A 23,889-nucleotide genomic window follows, 5' to 3' on the forward strand; every position below is an offset into this window, starting at 1 on the left:
AGGTTGGAAGGAACACCTGGACACCTAGATCAACCATCTCAGAGCAGACAGAGAGAAGATGCAAACTCAAGGTAGCATCAGTATTATGACAGGACTTGCAGTCTGAGGAAGGGGAACTAATTCCTCACAGATGCTGTATGAATACAGAGTCCTGTCAACCTCAAAAACTTCCAGTGTAAACCCAGACTGGTCACCACCTGTGTCCTTCAAGCTTTCCACACCATAAATAAGAACCATAAATAGCAGCTACAAACTCTTGCACTCCTCAGAGTCTTCTGGTTTCTGACTTCATATGGGGTAGCCAGTAGGATTTTTAGCATGAGCATCTTTGCCGATTTCAAGTGTTGTACCAGAGGATTGCCTAGCAGGGCCGTGGGGAGTATCTAGGAAGCTATCAGTTCACCTCACAGCATCGAGTGTAACTGGCTATGGAGCCAACACAGACTGCGAGGGAATAAGTGTCACGTGTTTTCTACTGCCAGTCCTACAAAAATGAGCAGCCACACTCTCTTAGCATAACATCTGCCAACCTGTTTTTGCTGTGTTACTATTAGTTCAATCCACAGAAGCACTGGTCAACTTGCCAGTTGTCTCAAGGTCAATGCTCCACCTCTATGGTTGTGTAGCTGGGAGAAGAAAATCAGTGACAGAGCTTAAGGCAACCTGTGAATTTAATTGTTTGCCAGCCTGTGTCAAATGGATGAAATGTTCTTTAGCTAAAGAAACATCCAACATATTGCTAATCAGATGGTTGAGAAATGCATACACTAATTTTCTGCCAGAGCTACCACTTTGCATTTAACCTGCACATTGAGGGAATGACCCTTTTTATATTGCACTATAAAAGCAACAATATCCTGTGTAATGCCTCAGAAGATCCCAGTGGAGAAAACCATCTGTTCAGGAGCCTCACACAAATGGCTTACTGTGGTAGAGTATAGTATAGGAAATTATTCTTTATCCAGAAGACAAAAAAAAAAACCAACCCAGCCATTCCTACTATGCGACACAGAGGAATACCTGAGGGACCTTGAAAACTTTCCACTAACACAGGCCAAACAAGACTACTCATCATCAGCCTGCAGAAGGGATGCTTAAAGAGCCCAGAAAAGAGAAATAATCACAAGTAGGAGCAACCAGCACCTTCTGATTCCAGGAAATGACAGAACCACTCAGGAAAATCTATCATTCTGAGATACAATCATGCAGCTATGTGATTAATGATAGCAAAGGCCATTGAAAATAATTAAAAGGCTCAAGTATTGATTGTCACAGCCCAAAAGGATTCCAATTATACTCCAGATCAAATCATCCCTTTGAGAAACAGGCAGTCAAAGTTACTTTGATCTTCAGGCTCACAACTGAGAACACTTCCTAACATGCTGGACTGAAGATGAAAGTTTTGAGGCCTTCTGCTACTTTGCTCCAGCTAAGATATGAGAGTTCCTGACATTGAATCAGTTTGGGTCAGGAGAACTTTGAGATGAAAAACAAAGGAAGTGCGTGGCCACCTGCTTGTATAACACAGGTTCTGATGTTGCCTGTATAATACTACCTGCATGACACAATATAAATACACTGTTATCAGGCTGAGACCGTCTGCAAGTAAATTACAGAAATTTGGGGTTGGGAACCTTTTACAAGAATCACAGAATCAATTAGGCTGGAAAAGATCTCTGAGATCAAGTCCAACCTGTGACTGAACACTATCATGTCAACTGCACCGTGGCACTAAGCACCACGCTCAGTCTTTCCTTAAACAGCTTTAGGGATGGTGACTCCACCACGTGCATCGGCAGCCCACTCCAATGTCAAATCACCCCTTCTGTGAAGAAATTCTTCCTAACGTCCAGCCTAAACCAGCTAAAGACTGTGTCCTCTAGTCCTGTCACCCCTTGCCTGGGAGAAGAGACTGATCCCCACCTGGTTACACCCTCCTTTCAGGTGTCTGTAGAGAGTGATAAGGCCTCCCCTGAGCCTCCATGCTGGACACCCCCAGCTCCTCCAGCCACTCCTCGTAAGACTTGTGTTGCAGAACAGGTAACTCCGACCCGAGGAGAGCCTCCGTTCCTCCAGTTCTGAGCTCCAGAGCCACTCCAGCCCAGCGCCCACATCTGCTGTCCCACCGGCCCCTCCGAGCAGGAGCTGCCTTGCGGGGAGACATCAGCCTGGCAGGGAGGCCGCAGGGCGGGAGCTGCAGGGCTACCCGGGCCGCAGGGACAGAGCCGGGAGGCGAGGGCAGGACCGGGGACACCGGCGATAAGAGGCGGCGGCCGGCAGGGGGCGGGAGCGGCCCGCGGAGTCCGGCCCGGCCCCGCCTCAGGGCGGTGCGGAGCGGCCCCGGCCCCGCCCGGCCCGGCGCGGCGCTGGGGCCGCCGGTGAGGACGGGCCTGCTGGGCTCCCGGCTCCCCCCCGCCCTGCCCCGGGGCTGCGGAGGTGGAGGGGCGGCTGCCCGCGGCCGGCCCGGGGGCGGGGGAGGCGGGCGCACAGCCAGCAGCCTCGGCCCCCGCCCAGCCCCGCTGGCCCCCGGCTTCCCCGGGCCTTGGGTACCCGCTCCGGGCGGCGCGATGGGAAAAACAGGCCTGGGAAAGGGCCGGCTCGCCAAGCACCAGAGGGCAGAGAGGATGGTTGGGGCTCTTCCTTCATTCCTTATTCCTGCAGGTGCCCCTCGTGAGTCTGCCAGCCAGGCCGGGAGGGCTGCAGGCACCCAGACCGGGGCTGACAGGGAACTCGGCTCACCTGCCGCCCTGCAGAGCCCAGCAAGGAGCACAGGCCGGGGCACAGCCAGCCTCCGTGGGTACAGCAGATTACATGCTGGAGGAAGTTAATCACGAGCTCTGGGTTTATGGGCAGCAAAGTCTGAATGCTCTGGGGCAGGCACGGCTTTTCTGGGACTGTGGCGTGGCTGAGCCATTCTGCACCCAGCAGAGCTTTATACAGCTGGGAATTCACTGAGACAATGAGGGAACTATTTAAGGACCTGACCCTGTGGGTTTCTGTTGTCTCCTGTCCTGCAACAGAGGTCAGATTCTTCTCCCTGTTTAAAAGCAGAGGTGCAGTTTTCCCTTTTTTTTTGCTCCCTACTTTAGGAAAAAAATCAGAGTCAGAATTACACTGCAAGGTCTTCCATCCTGTCACGCTTCACATGTCTGAAGAAGTCCTCTTCTGTTCTGAAGACAAAGTAAAAGCTGTGATTTCAGTCTTTATCCTGAGCTGGATTGCTCCCAGTCCATTGCACAGTCTGGTCTTTCCTGCCAAGGGAGCAGATCCTAAGATATCCCACTGCATTCAACTTCTCCCCTGATGCTCCAACAGGACACTATTCTGGTCATGAGGTATCTCTCCCTACTCCTGCTAGGTTCTCCCCTCTTCCTTTCCTCTTTTGGGAGACCTCCTCGGTCCCTACTAATCCTGCTAAACCTACTTCTGGCTGCAGCTGTACCTGGGCGGAGTGGGATGAAAGCACAGATGTAGAATGAACCTGTGCTGCGATAGCAGGCGAGGCTTGTCCAGACATGACAGCTTCCCTGCCCCTTCCCACAGGAGTGCTCTCAGGAGGGCGGGGAGAGCTGTGTAGCACCTAAGTGGAAAAACTGGCTGGGCTGTGGAAGGAGAGGGGATTGCTGGAGGAGGGCAAGGATCTTGTGCTTCAACCTTCTCCAGCTCCCCAAGCAAAACCAGCAGCAAGCAGTAGGGATCCATAGAGACACCAGATCCCTGTAGCAGAGCAAAGCAGAGACATGGGGCACCTGCTGAATCTGAGAGCACTGCATGGATCCCTCTGGCCTTAGCCTTGTGCCATACAGCTCTGGCAACAAAAGCAGAGATCTGCTGTCTTTTACCTCTCTCCGTGCAGTAACACATATCCCCATAGCCCACAAAACACCACACATGTCAAACTAAGTTGCCTTTAGAAGTTGAATCTTGTCCCCTCTGCAGCCAAGGGAGAGCCCTGCACTTCTTACTGCAACAACCCTTGCTTGCTGTGACTCCAGTACCCTGGTGACTCTTGATGGCTAATTGCTCTTCTTCAGAAGAGCAGGCACCACGGTATCGCGCAATATGCTTTACGTGGCTTCCCGTGGCAGAAGAGCAATCCCAGTCCAAGAAGAACGAGGGACAGAGGAGAAGCTTGTCCCCTCTGCCTCTCAGCTTTCTAGTCATGGGACAAATACCCTGCTCCGTGCGTCTAACCCGTCTGCCCTGAGAGAACAAGGCTGCTGTTCAAGAGTTGAGAACCAGTTGTTGAGTGAGTCAGTGTCAATCATATAGTTACAGCTCGCAGAAACTAGCTCCAGAGCTGGAAGCTCCTGGATGAAGCCCAAGAGGGAGTGGAGAGGTGTGTGCAGGTCTTACACCTGACACATGAGGAGAAAAATCACAACTGAAGAAGAGAAGCTTAGGAGGAGGTAAGGAGAAGGAAAGATACAAGATACAGAGGGTGGGCAAGGGAGAGGTAGACCACACTAACTCCCCTGATCCCACTTTCTGCTTACATATACTCTGATCTCTAGCTCTCTGGAACCTCTCCCATGGCCTACAGCTAGCGTCTGCATACTCACCTACGCAGCTCCCATCGACTTCCTCAAACCCCACAGCACAAAGGCATCGGCCCACTGGTACCAGCCACTCCCCGTCAGTGCTGCAGTGCATCCTGGGGGGAGAGCCCACTTCTTCAGCTGCGTACTCCACGCAGACCCCAGGCACTTCTGTCAGCCCTTCTGACCCTGCCAGCGTCTCTGGAAAACGGGCCAGGCCCCGCACTGCCTCTGGGCAAGTCTTGTAATACACTCGGACAGACACCATCGCTACACAAGCCCCAGAGTTCTGGAAAGCCAGGTAGAAGCCCCGGCGAGAGAGCTTCCCAATGGAGCACACTTCTGTGTTCAGCTGCATGGCTCCCGACTCGATGTCTCTGCTTGTGAAACTTCGATCTGCTGCCACAGTGTTGAGCTACATGAAAAAGAGAAAGACAACAGTTTTACCATCTGAGCAGAGCAAAGCAGCTGAGATACCCCATGCCTCTCAAGCCTCTTTTACACTAAAGCCTTTTAGGGGCTGTCTGGTCAACTGCTTCTAATGCCACTGCACTGCATACTTTCTTTTCATTTGGAAGAGGTGTTAAAAATGGAGTGGGCATCTTTTCCTGCTCTGTACCTTCCATCCATCATCTCCTTCAACTGCTTTGTAGTCATTCACTGCTCTTCTACAGTACCCTGTGTTCCGAGTCTCTGATTTTAGAGGTCTTCAGGAACTGCCCCTTACAGGAGCAAATCGTTTTTCTGTGACAATTTTCTTTGTTTGCAAATTGCATGCAGTAAATTCACAACACCACTCAAGAGTTGTGCTTTGAAACCAGCAGGTAATTACAGCCACTTGTTTTTAGGCTGTAGTTGCTGCAGTTCAGATCATCTACTGAAAGGTGCTCCTTGTGCAGCACTCAACATATTTCAGCACTGTAAGGTACTTGGGTGAAAAATGCTCCCATGCTTTTGCATTCCAACTGCCTCTGCAAACAAAGTGAATGAGTGAGTGAGGATATTTTCCATGCTTGAGCAAATGGGAAAAGCCTCTCTGACACCCTGTGACATGGAAGAGCTGGACTGCAGGTGGGGTGGCCTTTCTTCTTGGTGGGAGAGCCTGATAACCGATCCTCTCCTCTGCAGGCCCCTTCCCATTGTACACCACCACCCACTCCTTGTAGTTGGATTGGAGATGAAAGGCTCTGTAGAGCAGCTGCATTTGGCAGGGATCATAAGGCATGTTTGGGAGTTGTGGAGGTATCACACAAATTCATGTTGTATGCTGCAGGGAAGGTGGAGGAGCACTGGGGTGGGAGGGGAATCAGTTACCAGAGATCTGCTATGCCTGTGGTGGCCTTTATTACTCTTTGTTTCCATCACATCCCATTTAAACTGCAAAGGAAGGGGCAGTGAAATAATTAGTGAAATAATTTAGGTCTGTGGCTTCTATTAGAACAGAACTGGTTAGAGAATTTCCTCTGAAAAAAAATAAAAATAAAAAAGCAGAGGTTCTCTGTTCTGCAGTTCCAATGTTTCCATGGAAAGAGGGCACAACATTGAGGAGAACAGCAGGTAAAATACAGTAGTGTTAAATACCTTCACACCGGGGAAAATTTCACTATAGCAAACTGTCATCTCCAGGTTTATGAAACAAGACCCTATACCTCATGGCAATCAGAGTAAATAATCAGGACTGCTGAGACCTGAACTGGATTCTATTCTTTGCTTGGTCTAATACTGTTTTTTTCCCTAAGACAAGTAAATTTTCTTTGGTCTCTGCTTTACTCTTTCTAAAAATTGGTGTAACCATCCAGGCCTGTCACAACCCTTTAGAATCCTTACCTATGTGGTTAAATAAGAGGTTATGCAGAACACAGGTCTGATCTCATTTGAAACCTTCTATGCCTCCTGTGGGAAAGACTGCTCTGAGCATCACAGAGGGCACCGGGGGTAAAGTTTACTCTAAGGACAACTCTAACTATCCATGCCCTTCCCCAGATGCTGGTTCTCCTGGCCTGTCCCAGCCAGCAAGACACGCCTAGCTTAAGCTGAAAGATATGACAAGTTTAAGCTGAAAGATATGACTCAGTCTTCACTCCCAGCAATACAGACCTTGGTGAACAGTGGGCGGCGGAACTGGATCCCAACATCTTGTTCAGACTCCATGTAATAGAGATTAAAGGTCTCTTTGCAGGTCACCACTTCACCTTTGAAGCTCTTGCAGTCCCTCACAGTAAACTTTAGCTCCACATAAATGCGTGAGGCTGCCTCACCCCGATAAATCCAGTTGGTGCGAAGCCAGTGATCGGTGTCGCCCTCAGAAAGCACACTGCAGTCCTGGTACATGTAGATCGGGGTACCATTTATCATCTGCTGCACTTCACTCCACTGCTCCCAGGGGACAAGAAAACACATACTGTTAGACAGATGTGAGAAACAACTTTCACTTCAAATTTGACAAAACCTTGACTAAAAATCGGTTCTTAGACAGGGTTTGGGGCTCATTTCATGCACTGCTTTACCTTGGAGATTGAGAAAAAGACCCACTACTCCCACATATTGGCCACTTCTCTCTGCCACAGTTTACATTCAAGGTGTACAGTAGGACCCTACCAGACCAAAATTATTATCTGCCCCCAGAAATAATACACAGTATTTGGGAGTAAGAGAAAAGATGGCGTGGCATAATGGAAAGGTAAATTGCAGAAGGACTGTTGTAGAGCAAGCACTCATTAACTTGGAGTTCACGCTTCTTTAAGTGGGATATTTTGCAAAACCTAATTTAACTATTAAAACTCAGTTGATTTTCCTGACTTCATATTGCATTTAGGTTCTGCATCTTCCCCAGGCAAATAATGGCTGAGAGGAGGATATGGGCCCAGCTGGTTATATGACCTTACTAATACTATTTGCATGAATCTAATAAAGTTTGATACTGATTTTAACATATACTTTTGCCAAATTTTAGGTGGTTCTAGTTTTTTTTTCCTTACCACAGGTCAGATACAAAATGCAAAGAACGTTTTCTTTTGAGTAATTCACACATGAGAACTGAAAGTTTGGAAAGCAAGGTTTTATCCACAGGGAAAATAACTTACATCCTTTTTCCCCCAGTGCTAAGACGGCCTTTCTCATTATGCTTTAAATGTTTAATCAAATTAAATTGAAACAGGTGCCCACATAAGTACTGGCACAACTTTAAGCATCTTGGTTTTAAATCACACCCCAGGTTAAGATGCAATTTAAACAAGGCCTCAGTCTCTGCATTGCTCCAGACTTGTCAAATCTCATGGGCTGAGCATGAGATTCCCACATTTCTTCAGCACCACCACCTCCTGTGCTCACAGCACAACGGCTTGTCTCCCCACAAACCAGGTCACTCTGCTAGTGGAATGAATACAAGAGATGGACAAAGAGGCTCAGTTTTTATGCCATGATTTACAACATACTTCCTACTTAGCCCCACTCTGAAAAGTATGAGCGCTTTCTCCAAGCCATCAAGTCGTGCTGATAGCACAAGCTCCTCTCTGCATGATTCCAGCCTCTTACCTAAGTGCACACTAGCAGTCTCCTCCCAGGAAGTTCTGGGGATGGTATCTATGTGTCCCTTCTTGTTCCCTTTTTTCTCTACATAATTAATCCCCAGTATTACCCCACCCTCTTAATCTGATCCAGCTGGCATACAACTGCAGCACACAGGATTTACACTTATTTCACTCACTGAAGGTCAAAGGATTTATGATAGCAAAACAAAGAAAGATACTGACAGATCAATCCCAATTGATCAAGCAGAAGGGACAATCACTTAATGATCTCCTGCAGTCTTTAACTGAAAACCTTCTGGAAAATGTTACAGCACCGAATTTACAATGCATCCTGAAGTATATTGAAGTAGAAGAAAAGAAGTTAGGAAGGAGAATAAGAGCAAACTAGCTTTCATACAGTGCCAATGTTAGGACTGGCTTTTAGAAATATTTTTCAATGTGAGTCTGCCTGGGAAAGGCATAATTGCAATTTGAGGCTGAGTGTTAGACAACTTTCCATTAGGAGTTTATCCCAAGGCAGTACCACAGACAAGTGTCACCAGAAAGTGGTTTTTGCATGTCTCACTGAAAGGCATGAGCTGTTATGGTGCCTGTCCTGAAAAGACATTTTCAAAACATACATGATACAGGACCAAAGTTTCATTTTCAGGAGTGACAACTCTAGCAAAAAAAATAATAAAAAATAATAAAAAAAAATCCTTTCAACTCTACTGCTGGAAAAAAAATCCAACTGCTAACCCCCATATTTCTTAGCTCATCTCAGCCCAGCTTCTTCCAGACTCAGTTCTTCAGGGCAAGGATGCTTGGCACTGACAATTGCAGTTTCATATGCAGTGTGGCGCAAAGAAATAACAAGGGAGTCAGACATGTTTTTTCTAGACTCTACTGCTGATGGGTAAAGGAAGTAAAATGAGGATATTATTTATGCTAACAATACAGAACTATTGTTAAATATGCTTCTGACTTCTTTTCGTTATTCAGTGAAGCTTTTAAATTCAAAGTAGTAGAGGAAAACTGTTACACACAACATTTAATGAAAGGGTGATGAGACCAGAAGTTGCCAAGTGACTGTCTCCCATCCTCAAAGAATCTGCTGCAAAATCAAAATGTATGCCTCTGATTTTTAATGTAATGTTCTTAATAAACATGTGTGGTAAAGTCTGGCTCAATCAATATTAATTACTTTCCTCTGCAGTTTGTCTGCCAATGACATTGAATCAACCTCCTATAATATATAACCTATATATCTAATTTTATAATCCAGCCTATAATGTATCTTTTTACCCACTTCATTCCATACACTGTTGCCTTGCTACAGGCACCAGTTTGCCATGGGACGGGCAACATTCTTCTAGAAGTGGAGTACAGTGTTAGTCAGACTTCCTTGTTTTAGTAGTGAGTGAATTTGTGGTTTTTTGATGTGAGAAAAAAACTTTCTCATGGGATTCAGAATCACAGAAGGATTTGGGATAGAAAGGACCCTTGGAGATCTTCTAGTCCAATTCCCTGCTCCAAGCAAGCTAAAAAGTTCTTAAAGTTGTTATTCTTTAAAATGCCTTTTAACCTCTCTGCTTTTTTAAGTTAGTCTAAGCTGTCCTTAAACTAGACTTCAAACTCCTAAAATAATTTAGAATTCTTTAGAAGTTGCTAAGAAAACAAATGCCAATGCATTCAGGAGAGTGCCATCGGTTAGTAGCTTGGCTTCCTAAGAAGTCTAACTATGTAGCCATTGAGTTTGAGAACAAATGGGTTTTCTGTACTTCTCAGAAACCCATATACTAACACAGGCACCTAGTTCCAGAGGTTTGTTCTTGAAAACCTTGGTGCAGTTGTGTAATACTGAACAAAATGATTCCAGCCATTAGAGTGAAGTGAATAACAACCTCAAAGCAAAGATATGGTGTCAATAACCTCAAAACACTGCAAGTTCAGGAAAAAGGAAAAAAGGAAAGCAACTTTCCTCGCATTGGTTTGATTCCGTATAAGGAAAGCTGTCTTTATAAAGGCCATTCAGAATGACTTCAACGACAATGTGGAAGGACACCAATAGATATTTGTAGTAAACAGAATTTTCTTTGGTCTGTCATTTCAGTAAAAATCCAAAGATAAGATAAAGTATGTGCCTTTTAATATCTGCCTTTATTCCCTCTGAAATGATTATACAGTTTGAAGCTCTGAAGCCTACGGAAGGCTTACTCTGCTTTTTCTGTATAATGAGCCTTCTCTAGATTAGGTTTGTGTCAAGGATCCTATCTAGGACAAGCTGTGATTTCTTCATCCAACTGTGGACTACTCTTCCTAGGATCTACTATCAGGTATAAGATGGAAACAGTTTGCACATCTTGGAGCCACTGTCTCAGGCTTTGCAGGCATCAATGTAGTGGTCGCTTTTGGTTTTAGCCTTTTTTAGGTGGGGAAAAAAAGGAAGGAAACAAGTTTTTTGTGTTGGCAGATACAAATTTCATCCCTGCTAATGGAGAGGTAGTGTACCAGTGACAAAGGCAGCAGGCTGTGACAGTATTTCAAATTGTAGGCTCAAACTGGATTCAGAAGAGCTTGTGACTCACAATAAGAATACTGTTGCCATCTCCAGCTTGCTAGGGACTTGCTCTATCTCCATTCAGAAAAAAGAGCCTGCTTGCTTGGACCTCTACCTCATTTGTTTTCACATTGCCTTAGCACAGTGACTTCCAATCTGTGGTCTGCAGACCCCTGAGGAAAGGCACAGCAATACTTACAGATACTTACAGATGCAAAAGCAAGGTAAGCATCTAGCCAGTAGGCTTAAAGTTACTAAACTAAGATGCATGTCTCCACTGGAAAAGTTATTAAGAATTCCTACTGGAAAAGTCAAAGAGTTCATAAGTTGAAATCCAATGACTTGTTTAACTTAGGTTAAAAAGGGTTAGAAAATTTCATGAAGATGAAAAGACCAGCTAAGTTAGTAAAGCCAGCTACATTGTACCTGTGCATAGCAAGTGTGTCTCAATCTCATTTAATTTTCAACAGAATTTAGAGGCCATTAAATATCTTCTTGAAGAAAAATTGCAAGGTCCCAACACAGCAACCTTTTTTAGCAACAATACATCACTGGTGTGCCAAGCCTGAAACCACCTAGGAGAAATGAGTTGACACATATGTCACTGAACAGTTTTTATCCCCTTTCCCTGGCAGCAATCTTGCCTGTGGAGTGTCTTGACTTTTGTATAGTAGCATTTGCATGCTGCCATGTCCAAAAAGCCTTCCTGGAACAGATTCAGCATTGGAGGTAATTACAGCTGTGCTAAAATCATAGTGTAGTTTCCTCAGAGGAAAGCTGACAAGAAAGGCACCTTGCTGGCACCTATCATGATACAGTGAAGAGCTTCTCTTCAGTTGAAATACATCTGACAAAAATTTTTCAGGAGGCAAGCTGGACCAGCCAACCAAAAATAGCATCACCACAGTGGTGTATTCCAGAATGAAGCTTCTGTGACCCTTTACTGACAGTTTCTCAATACTCTTTGAAGTTCCTTTGCTGGTGAGGAAGACAATTTAGATGATGATGATGAAAGAAGCGTGGTGACATCTAGACACTTCATGAGTCCTGTAACTTTAAATCTGAGAACAGCTGAGGCTGCTCTTATTTCTTTGATCATTTGGCTATGGTCAGGCAATTTTAATTTCATCACATCATCACGGAGCCTTTTACACAACTGAACACAGAAGAGATGTTTACTTATCTACAGTATCTTTATGGGTATATTTTTTCCCCACAACGATCCATTGGTTATTTTCAGGGAGGAGCAACTCTATTATGTAATTACTTGTTCTTTAGGGCACTAGCACATAGGTCTCCATCCCACCCATGTCCTTTCAATTTAACTGGTAGTCATGCTCTTATGGGAAGATAAGGTGTTAATGTGAGACACCGAGCACCAGTGCATTGATTACAGAACCTGTTTATCAAACCCAGGTTCTGCTGTCTGCTCATTCTCTCAACTGCCTGACCACATTAAGGTCTTGCATGAAAACAGTTCTGGTCACAACAGATGGTGCTAGATGAGGGATAATGATACTCTAGTCCAACATTTCACCTAGCTGGTTTGGAACACTTGTTTTGTATATACCTGTTTTACTAACACTAACAGTACCAATAACTACAAAAAAGACTGGAATGAAAAATCAGATTGTGAACCTCAAGAGTTCAGAATTCCTAGCTAAAGCCATATTACCAATAAAGCAAATGTTAGCTCTCATGTTATTTTTTGCATTACATTGCATAGTAATTACATTCCATTGTAAATGGAAGTGATTTTTTTTCATTTTTTTCATTTTTGTATTGTGAGCTGTGGTTTTGTATGGTGTGTCAAGTGTCCTTCTAGTGTTTACAGAGCAGCTGGAAATTAGTCTGATGGTGATGGGCAATACTTGCTCTCTTTGTATAAGTTCCTTTAAAGATGGATCAGGTGGAATCCCACACTGGGATGGGGTAATTATGCCTTGATGATGATCAAACCTGCCTGGAGGAAAGAAACTGCGGGAGATGGCAGCCTGAAAGTCATGTGAGGAGCTGGCAATATTCAGGTCAAGCAAAGAGAAAACAATGGGCCTTGAAAACAATGGAAATAACCTTTTGAGAAATAAACTATGGGAATATTTTTCTGCAGATCTGCCTCTGAGATGGTGAGAATCACAATTCAAAGCATAGGTTCATCCTTCAAGGACACAGCAGGCAACAAAAGACATAAAGCCTTTGCTTTCTAATTGCTTGCCTGCAAACTCCCCAGTATTTTAGTTGGTATTATAATAGAAGTTATTTTGTTTGGGTTTTCTGTTTGTTTGGTTGGTTAGATTTTAATATCTTTATTATTATTATTATTACTATTTTAAATAGCCTGTTAGTCTTCTTGGAGAACCATGCTATAGGCAGGCTAATCTCCAAGCTCCAGCTGACTTGTGCTGCTTTTGTGTTGACACAAGGAAGTTCAGTGAACCTTGTCCACTCATTCAACAGCAATAAAAACATGAAGCAGCTTTCTGAAGCTGCCAGGCAACAGAGCTGTCACCACCACAGTGCCCGAGCAGCCGTGGTGATGAATGCTATGGCTGTACAGTATCTTCACTTTGGCTTACAACGTGTTCTTTACTGCCCTTCAGGTCACTGAGTGCACTGGCCAAGATTGTTACTTGGGTCTCTGGTAGTGACTCCATCCTAGGCTGCCTAGTTGGTGGCTCATGCAATCTGGCCTTCCCTACAGCTATTAATTTACACTTCACTCGTTCTATCTCACTGGTTTGTACTTCCACTTCCCACACTTCTGAGTAAAGTATATCTAGATATGCATAACAATTTTTTTTCTTCCCTCCCAAACTGACACAAAAGTCAATTGATTGTTAATTTTCAATTAACAGGATGTCAGCATTAAGTATCTCTCCACCAGTCCACAGATCAATGGCAGCAGGTCATGTCAGGATATGCTAAAGCCAGAGCTGCTCCCATTTCCAGGTAGTTGTTTGCTTTACCAAGCATTTTTCCCTTATTTCTGTACAGATCCTATTCACTCACAGGAGCTAATCCCCTATGCCTGACACTACTACTCTACTCCAGTTTCAGAGGTGATGGCACTCCTCTAAGTTAGCTCCTGAAGGACATGCATGAACAACATCCGTAGGAAGAGATGCACAAAACAGCTTTTCTGATGGCTGTTTTTCACACCATCTTTAGATGCTACAAAAAGCTGACTGGCTGAGACTCTTCCAGGTAAGACTATCTGAGTAAGAGATCATTGAGTCTGACTAAGTGAACTGCCCAGGTTTAACAAGATAGGAGTGCTGTGCTGGAATTGCTTGCAGGTTGAAGGCTGTGTTCCCCACAGCAATGTTTCCTTCATGACCAGGACTATCTATCAGACCAAGAAGCGGTGGAACAGAAACCAGGCATCGGCTGATACTGAAATCTGGAACCGCTGAATCTGGTGGAACACAACCTCACCTTGCTAGAACCTGAAGGCATGTAAATGTTATGGTGTGGTCAGTGATGTAGAAGTTGCTGACAGGTCACAGGTACTTGATCTAGTCTATTACCTAAAAATTTATCAGTGTAGAATTTGAACTATGCCTGGGCTTTAATAGGACAACAGCATTAAAAAAACCCCCAGGAATCCAAACAGATTTTTTGGCTTAATCAAATTGTATTCACATAGCTTTTGCAGTTTCTGTGGTCATAATTAAACTTTCCTTGGAACATGAGGTACAGAACTCAGAACTCTTGTTCTGAAGAAGGAAGAATCACATAATTTCCAAAGTTTTCAAGTGTTTTTGGAGCCACAATAGTTGTAGGTAGTGGCTAATCATTGATAGCCTTTGGGATATGTTAGGCCACTGGCATTACATGCCCAGCCTTAGTCTTGTTTGAAAGTAGACTTTGGGAAAGCTGAGCAGATCAAGTGCCATGAACACTGGGAAACTGGTAGAAAGCTTGAAATTGCCAACAATGCTTTGAAGTATGTGTGGAAGCAAGAAAGAATATGGAATATGCAGGAAAATAATTATGTCCTCCTCCTCACTGTGAGTAAAAGACTGAGAACAACAGCAGCCTGGAAAGGAGACTAAAAAAGTCATTTGGAAGCTTTAGTAATGCTATGATCCATGCAGGAATGTAAGTTGGGAAAAATAAGCTCCACAAACCAGCTACCAGCTGAGAACTGAGCCTTGCCAAACTTTTAATATATAATAAAGATGGCATAATTGGGCAGCAATAGAGTTCATGTAATTCCTGAAATAGAGTACATCTGATTTAAAAACGAAGTCACCATGAAAAAGGACCCTTTTACAAGCAAAGACATCTGTAGATCTGGTAAAAGCACATCTCTCAAGAAAATGTAACAGCTAAAAAAGAATAAAGTGTGTTTAACTTACAATTCATTCAACAATATATAAATAGAGAAAATCATATTGAGAAGCCCAGTGTGCAGCATTCTTCAGCACAAACGGCTTGGAACTTAAGTAGTCACATGTGCTCATGGAAGTATGACTGGATTATGCAAATACTATTTACATAGACAAAACCTGGAAGTTGTGGATAAAAGGAAAATTTCAAGATAGGCCCACAAGCTGGGAGTAAAATAGTCACAGCATTAAAGACAAATATTGGATTGCTCAGTATTTTGTATGGTAGGCCTACATAAGCTGGTACAGAAAATCCATAGGAATAGTTACTACATAAAATCATGAAAAAAAGATCAAAGCATAGAATGATGAGGACCTTTTGTACCTGGGCTAAAAATTCAAGCTCAGAATTCTAATGAGCAAACAATTCTAAATTATCACACAAACACAAAGATTTAGGCGGGAAAAGACCTTTGATTCTCTACTCCAATCCCCTGCTCAGAATAAGGCTGTCTTCAAAGCCAGGCTGAGGTGGCTTAGGGTCTATTAAAAGCAAAATGCAAGAGGAAAGCATAATTCCTCATCACAATCTGTTCACAGATGATGCAATTATATTTGAAAGCAAATTAGTGATTAATAACTTTTTATGCTGTTATTTTACAAGCTGCCAAGAAGTAGTGCCACAATGCCTGATAAGTGAATTTGTTCATGATTGGATTTGAGAGGTCCTTTTTGAACAGTTTCAGTGGTATCTAAAAACAGATCAGGTAGCTAGGCTGTTTGTGCAGCATGAGGAGCCTTGAAGAAATTTGGGAACAAGTAAATTCTTTATTTCTGACACCTTAAAAGTGGCAATCATTGGCTCCCTAATATATGTTAAAAGATGGAAATCTACCCCCTGCTAATGTAATGCACCTCTCTATGCCCTCCTGGTGTTGCTGTGGCAAAACTTCAAAGCCAAAAAAGAATTATCAAGGAATACGTTAGATGATAGAGGAGGGGGTGGTGGGTGTTAAGGTAGATGAAAGGGGATTATAGGAACTACAGTCTGCCTCTTTAAAAGCCTAGTTTCCAGTAGTAGCCTTAAGTGAATGAAACCCTTTCTAAATAGCTACTACAAAACAAGCTAGCATAAACTTTTTAACAAAAAAAACCACTCTGCAGACACTTTACTTAAAGTACAGAGACTTTCACTCAAAGACTACCCTTAAGCCTAAGTATGATGCTGGCTAATATGGTGAAGAGGTACTGAACTGCTGAAGTGCTGTCCAAAACTGAGTGGTGTCCTCAGGCTGAGCGGGTGTGTTAACGGGAGCATTGTCTACCCTGGATACAGCCACGGTCTGACCGTGAGACAGCCACACCTGGCAAGCCACTCCATCCTCTGTCATTGGCTACAAGTGAGGAGAAAACAAAGGTGTAGTTCTGCCTCCACAGACTTAGCCAGCCTCTTCTGGGCCATGCCTCAGGGGCCTTCTCCATATAAAGCATGAAAATTCCCCACAGCAAATTCCTCCTCTGTGTGATAAGGATATTGACACAAATCCAGCTCACTGATGGGAGATCTCCGGCATCTGAGGTTAGGTACAAGTAGCAGTGTTACATGAAGTACACCCTTCAGCTCCGTGTGCAACACAGCTCAGACATTTCCAGCCTGTTACTAATCAACCTAGTCAGATTATTCAGTACTAATCTTGGCTCTTTTTTGTCAAAAAAAGTTCTGAATTCATTTCCGTTCTTTTTTGAACATATTTAATTCTTCATTTTGAAGGAATGGTTTCAGAAACACCTGTTCAAAGTTCTGATTACAAGAGAATCAGCCATTGTTCCCTTTTTTTGCTTGTGGCAATTTGTCAGACTTCCACCCAACAGTTATTAGGAAATGATGTAATTAGACAAATCTCCTCAAAAGAGTTGCTCATGAGAAGTCAATGAATCTATTCTTCATCCTCTGTTGTTTTATCAGTCATCCATATCCTGATCTGTTAGCTTTGATTTCTCTCAGGCCATGTTCCCCATAATTTTCAACAATTCTCAGTTAAATTTATATTTTGAATACACATCTTTTAAAAAGCAAATGTAGCACAAGCAGTATTTGCCAACTCCTCACACTCCTCTGAACTTTCTGTGCAACACTCAAATGTCCTGCAATAAAGGTTTTATTTTCTTTCTATCAGTTTTTTTTTTAGAACACACTTTTCAGTTGTTTTTTTCAGTCTTTTCAAGAGGCAAACTTCATCCTGAGCATGCCTGGAGCCTAGAATTGGGGTAAAATTACCACACAGAGGGTTGATGAGACAACAAAGGGAACAATGGGTAAAATGTGACCTACATGTATGTCTTAGTAGGGCACCTGTTTTGAGCAGGGTATAATAATACTACTAATCATAACCAAAACAGCTTTTCTAATGAAACAGATGCAGTTATGCCAGTTGAGGAGAATCTCAGTGCCAGTGGAGGAGAATCTCACTGCCTGGCTCAACTTCACCCAGCAAGGCTACCGGGAGGAGGAGGAGGCTGGGGCGGATTTAAACCAGACATGGCGCATTACAGAGGAAAGTTATGGAAATGAGTTAGGAACAGGCTGAACCCAGGTCTGCTTTAGAACAGGAAGGGTGAAGATTCTCCACTGGAAAGCTTGGGACTTGCAACAAACACAAGAGCATGGATGAGGAACTGAAACTGTGTATTGATATATGTGCTAGCTACCACAGAGTAGTCCCTAAATTCCTTTTTCTTTATGCCTTCCTTCCACCACTCCCACAGTACTGCGGCTACACAGGAAACCACCTTCACTGATGTAGGTCGTGACACCAGAGGGACCAGGGGCTTCATACAAAACAGCTGTACTTGTACAAAAATAGCTGAGAGTTCAGCTGTCTTTGCAGTGGTTTCAGGAGTACATTTTGAAACACTTCCATCAATTCCATTTTACAGTCACAAAATGAAGGGAAATTCCTCTCTCATTGTCAGCTGTGTGGACCAAACACACACGGCTTGGTGTAAAGTCCAAGAATCTTGCAGCCCACCCACAAGGACACATTGCTGCCCCATGAGTTAAGAGTTATTTCTTCAGTCAGCTGCTGAATTAAAAAAAAACCTATAATGTGTTTCTAATTTCTTGAGAGATTCTGAGACAGAAATACTTTTGCTCTGTCTATTTTCCTGGGTAAAAAAGAAGACATGACATTTATGTGCAGCATGACAGAACGAAAAACTAGGTGATTAATTGATTTCTTTCATTGTTCTTCATTGCTTTATTACTTCATGGAAACAGTATATTTCAATAATATACTGGAAGTCAATAGGCATCAGTCCTTATAAAGCTGGCTAGGGGTGAGGCTGCACAGGTGAAGGGAAACTTAGAAAGCCTAAAGTGCCCAGGAGGGGGTGGAGCCTCAGAAGCTCAGTTTCCATAGGTAGGGTGAAATTTCACCATGGATTAATATTTTCCCATCATTTAGTACTGCCAGTGGCTCCCCTTCCTTGAATGTGGGTACTCACCCCTACTTCCGGAGGGTCTGGAAGCCAGCCCAGTTCACCCTGTGCAGTGCTTGTGTCAAGTAGATTCACTGAAAACCAGAAGAAAGGGAAAAAAATGAATTGTTGACCATGACCCAACCTATATGGCCCACGATGTGGTCCACGGAATGATTTCATCCTTGTTTTGCCAAAGAAGGTAAAGCCTGCATTTCCTCTCTCGACCCCCCCCCCCCCCATCCATTGTAACCTTTCGCGTTCAAAAAGCACGACTAGAGGAAGGACAGAAAGATACAAGACAGGGCAGCTAGTCAGGAGTTAAAAGTTTTTACTAATATATGCTGCCCCCCTCCCGCACACATCCAGAAAATACAACCCTGACAAATTTTATCACTTCCTAAAACTGTCCCAAAAGGAAGAAGGAGGCTGAAGCCTATTCAAATGGGAACCCGGCATTAGCAGCTGAACACATCTTTCCTGGAAATAGGAAGGCAGCAAACTAAATGGCTGAAGAGGAAGGCAATCAAATAAATTACCAACACAAAAGATCAATCAGTGTCGCCTGGAGGGACTATTCAGTACTTGAAACACAGTGGGAAAGTACAGAGGCAGTGTGAAGTTGCAGAAGGGACTTTCCATTGTCACAGTACCCAAAAGCCAGGAGATGCATCACTTGTGCAAACTGATGAGCCCCCTACTTCTAACTCAGACTGTCCACGATGGCCTAAATCGTTTAACCCTCTCCCAGCCTTCCGACTTTTTCCTCTGGGACATCAAGAGAGAGCCATGGCTCTGGCCATAGCATGGCCACCTCCTGCGGAATTGCACGGCTGCTCTAAGCCTTACTGCTGGAGTCGTGTGACAAAGGAGAAAATCATTGGTATGCTCATTTTTAGCCCTCAAAGGAATTTGAAAATGCAGTCACAGTTTGGCCTAAAGTCTTGATCTGAAGACACGTTAAAAATGTGTCACTTTGTAGGCAAACACTGAGAAAGCAGAGGAGTTGGAATAAGACACACTGTGGGATGTGCAGCTTCGTGCCTGCCTTTGGGTCTGCTGGTGCTGCCAGAGCAGACTACTGGTTTCTGTTCTCCTATTGAAATCCCAGCTTAGGAACATAGGAAACCGGAAAAATTCTTTGGATTCCCCTTTAGATTCCTGTGGGTGTATTCAGAGGGGTCGTTTCTAAACATCTCAGAAAATAATTTGGGGGTGAAAGGTAGGAGTGGGGAGATTTTTAAATGCCATTTAAATAACCAGGTTTCCTCCCCCTCATCTGACTGTCTTACAAATACTCTCTGCCAAGTATAAGTAATAGTGTAAAGTGCAGATCAGCAAGAGTCCTGTGGAATGAGGAAGCAGGCTGTGGGCCCAGAGTCAGAGATAAGAGGGATTGCGCTGCTGTTCTCACCTCTGAAACACCCTTTCAGGATTGGGAGAATGGAAAAGCAGGAATCCAGGTTTTGCAAGTTCGAAGCGTTCACAATATGGTCATATGGCAAAACCTTCCTAGCCACAGACTCCCTGTCCAGACAAGGCTCCTCATTCACTTCCCCTCTACTCTCAATCTCTTTATTTGAGATAATACTCTTTTGTGGTTAGCTCCAAAAACTCTGAGGGTGAGGTAGCCTGCCCTGCCAGAACCATCACCCAGATAACATCAGTGCCGTCCCATCCTCTTCAGGACTGAAGCAGCAACGTGGAAGTGAGAGGGGCTGCATGGCAAGCTCTAGCAGAGCAAGGGAAAAGGACCTTGGAAGTGGCCAGGACAGGACCAGGACCTGCCACAGAGTCCCTGTGCCATGCTCTGCACTGTCAGCAATGACAACTCCTTCAGCTGCTGAGTGCCCACTGGAGGGATGGAGTCCATTGCCAAGAAGTACTTCTCGAAGTGAATCCCACAACAGGGATTCTCCACGGAAAGGATGGTTGAGTCAGTGAGACTACAGAAGCAGAGTACTCAGTTCTCAGGGACTACAAGCTCTCTGGTCCACGGCTTTGCTGCTAGGAATCTCACGTGGCTGTCCAGCCACAGGGGTGGGGGTGTCCCCGAAAAAGAAGAAAGGCTTCAGATAAGAGAGGACGCCGGGAAAATGAGCTGTTTCCCTGACAGACAAGTTAAGGAAGAGTGGCTCACAGACACAGCCCAAATGAGATGGCTGAGATAGGGCAGAAGCTGGCAGACAGGTCCCTGACTGTTACTGCCAGCTACTGGTCACACGCTTCTGGAAACCGAAGCCTGCGTGGTGCCACCCGGTATTACTTGTCACCCAGGCTGGCCTTCTCCACTGTGTCTGCCGGCTGCATCCACCACGTAGCTGGATCCTTAACATAAATGTGCTTGTCAAGGATGCTTTAAAAGATCACATAGCACTCACAGAATCAGAGCTGAGCCCATGGCTGAACTGCCAGTTATGACAAAATCCCTCAATCCAGAGACTGGAGAAGCCAAGGACCGTCCTTAGGATGGAAAAACCCCATCACCTCTTGCTGTACAAAACAGAAGTCCCTGGCAGGAACTGACTGCAGAAGAAGGTAGGAAACAGAGCAGAGATTTACACTTCCCTCACCTCTCTATTAAAAGTTACCATTCTCCCATGTTTCATAACCACTGTGCAGCTACAAGATGGAAGGGAAAATACCACTACATCTAATAAAAGGGAGTAAGTGGCACAGGGAAGGGAAACGTGGAAGCCTAAAGAGGTGGAAGAGGAAATTTTAAAGCCCAGCTCCAGGAGTAAGGGTAGGTAAAAGACTCCGATAAAATGACTGTCCGCTCGCTCACAAGGGTTAACTCCTAAGAGGGCTTCCTGAGGAAACTGCGGGGGTGTTGCCAGAGGAGGGGAGAAACTTTCTGAGTTTGTGTTTAAACTTGTTATCTGCAAGGCCCGTGTTTGAGGGAAACGGGGGCAGAATTCTCTCGGATCACTGGATATGCCGAGGCATTTGTGCTTCAGCTAGGAGAAGGAGGCGGAGGGGAAGAACATACCTGGGCTCGTTCACTGCGCCGCCGAGATTCGGATGGGATTGGCCAGGCCGTGGTCCCCCCACACCCGGCTGTCCTGCCCTGACACCCCAGTCCCTGTGAGGTGTCCCTGGAGCCCCAGGCGCTTGGGCAGGTCCCGTTCCCTGTCCCTTGGTTAGCGAGGTCGCTCTCCCTGCGCGCCCCAGCCCAGCCCTCCAGGCAGAGGGACCGGCGGCGGGTCCCACGCTTACCTTCCTTGCCGTGCGCCTCGGGAGGAAGGAGAGCCCAGAGGAGAAGGAGCCCGAGGGAGAGCTCCATCCCGCCGCTGCAGGTGCTCAGCCCCAGGCTGGCCGGAGAGGGGGCCCGGCTCGCAGCCCCCGCCGGCTCCGGCCTCCGTGCCCGGGCTGCTGCGGGCAGCGCATGGGCCTCTCCCGCAGCCTCCCGAGCGCGGCGCGCACGTTGCACAAGCCTGGCCCACGGTGGTGATGAAAGATCAAGGCGAGTGGGTGGAGAAGCCTTACTGCCTTTACCTGTTCTAAGGGGCTGGTCACAGACTTCCCATCTGGCAGGCAAATAAACCCACCTTAAAGGCAGCCACCTCTTTCCTGGGAGCCTCCCTCCACCTTTGCTCCACTCCCGTAAGAGGCTCCCGATTGCCACCTCCTGGGCAGCCCTCGCCATCCTTCCCCGTCCCGCCGGCCCGGGCAATGGCTTTCGACTGAAATTTTAGGAAGAAATTCTTCAGGGTGGTGAAGCACTGGAAGAGGTTGCCCAGGGAGGTTGTGGTTATTCCATCCCTGGAAGTGTTCAAGGCCGGGTTGGATGGAGCCGTGGAGCAGTCTGGCCAAGTGGAAGGTCTAGTTCCGACCCCCATGGCAGGGCAGTTGGAAATAGATGATCTTCCAGGTCTCTTCCAAGCCAAACCGTTCTGTGGTTCTGTGAGCTGTGATAATGGGGCTAAAACCACTGAGCCATCCTCGCTGCCCATGTTTAGGAAACCCATCTGTACACAGGGACAGTGGCCCATTTCGTTCTCAAGTATGTCACAGATCGACAGGGATACCACTTTGTCTGGCAGAATTACTGTTTTTTATTTAGAAAGGTCCTCAGCACTGATGGACAGTGCCTGCTTTTCAGCAAAGAAGAAATCATGGGAGAGGAAGCAAGCTAGAAGGATTCTTTCTCTGGGTAGGAAGACCTCATGTGACTTTCAGTTCTCTTCCCGAGGGACATAAATATGAAAGAACTTGCCTTTGTTGTGTCTCTTCTGGCATTCATCAAGGGTGTTACTCCCACCCATACACATCTATTATACCCCTCCCCGTAAAATACAGGTGGTGTTATTACACTTACACTTGCTGTACGGCTGCATTCCTCCTGCTCTCTTCCTCCCCCTCCTCCTCCCCAAGGAAGGCTAAAGAAAGGACCTTGTCAGGTTGCACAGAGAGGCTGGGGGATCTCCACCCTTGGAGATGTTCCAGATTTGCCAGGACACAGCCACGAAGAACACAGCCACCTCTGGAATCAGCCCTGATCTGAGCAGCATTTGGGACTGTGGACTCTCTGAGGGCCCTTGCATCCAATCTTTCAGTGAATTCTGTGATTTTCAAACCATCCATCTTGAGAAAGCAAGATCTATCCCAAGATTTCTGAACATAGGCAAGAAAAATTTCAGAACAAATGGTTACAATACTGAAGTTTAAATTTTATGTAGCACACAAAGTAAAATATAAGTGCAAATAATTTAAATGTAAATGGCATTCAAAGTAGTAGTACCTTAAATTTTTTACACTTTAATCTTGTCTAAAGTTCCCTTTATCAGTCCAAAGTGCTAAGTCTCAAACTTTTATGCCTGTGTTTCCCCCACATTTGAATGACTCCCATTGCAGGAGTCATATAAGATTTTTTGGTTTACAACCGATACCTTGAGTTTGTGCCAGGGGGATGTGTTCATTTAGGTCTTCATTTGTACAATTCTGTGCCTTCTTCGATCTGCGATGTAGCAGTGGGGCAGACAGACCCATAGCTACCTTCTCCGTGATGGAATGACATAGGCAAGGCCAACATAGATGTGAAATGGGGAAGAACCATTTGCAACTGGAGAATAAGGCTCTAGGGCAGGCCAGGAGCTCATGTCCTTCCTAAGGCAACAAAAAAAGCAAAAACAACAAACAGTGTTGAGGCCTGACAACTGAGGTTCCTCAGGGCTAACGGAGTTTGCATCTGTAAAATCCCAGAAGTGACAAGTTCTGGAGTGAAGAGCCTTGGGATGTTCTATCTCCATTTTACTGGTGTACAGATGCTCAGATCATTTGATCTAAGGAGTAGACAGAAAGCAATTTACTTTGGCTTACTGGAGAACACGGCCTAAAAAAAAATATTACTTTATTTTTCTCCCCCTTGTAATGTTGGTAGGTGGGGATCTGCAATTGGGGTTTTCCAGATAATGGTGGTCAGAAATAATATGTATTGCTTTGTAGTTTTTCAGATTGGAGAGCACCTAGTG

General features: G+C 45.1%; 1 protein-coding gene and 1 long non-coding RNA gene across 4 annotated transcripts in view; one reads left to right on the plus strand and one right to left on the minus strand.

Annotated features, from left to right (window-relative positions):
• EPHA1 (EPH receptor A1) overlaps positions 1 to 22,044 on the minus strand; it is a 33,710-nt gene extending 11,666 nt beyond the window's left edge. The window contains exons 1-4 of one of the 3 annotated variants that reach the window (XM_086882624.1): positions 21,967 to 22,044; positions 18,443 to 18,510; positions 6,636 to 6,911; positions 4,563 to 4,953 (exon numbers count right to left, since the gene is read on the minus strand). In XM_086882624.1, the coding sequence (XP_086738750.1) occupies positions 4,563 to 4,953; positions 6,636 to 6,893 (649 nt within the window). In that variant the 5' untranslated portion in view covers positions 6,894 to 6,911; positions 18,443 to 18,510; positions 21,967 to 22,044. Of the gene's footprint in view, positions 1 to 4,562; positions 4,954 to 6,635; positions 6,912 to 8,072; positions 8,135 to 18,442; positions 18,511 to 21,634 lie in introns of those variants that run through there. The other 2 variants (XM_086882623.1, XM_023939660.2) reach the window with 2 other exon arrangements.
• On the plus strand, positions 2,545 to 7,472 carry LOC147654313 (uncharacterized). The gene is made up of 2 exons (XR_015284941.1): positions 2,545 to 4,409; positions 4,515 to 7,472. It is a non-coding gene; the product is annotated as an uncharacterized LOC147654313 (long non-coding RNA).
• Positions 22,045 to 23,889: the final 1,845 nt, after the last annotated feature.

This window comes from Cyanistes caeruleus, chromosome 3 (genome assembly GCF_971803275.1).
Source record: "Cyanistes caeruleus chromosome 3, bCyaCae1.hap1.1, whole genome shotgun sequence".
Lineage (NCBI taxonomy): Eukaryota > Metazoa > Chordata > Aves > Passeriformes > Paridae > Cyanistes > Cyanistes caeruleus.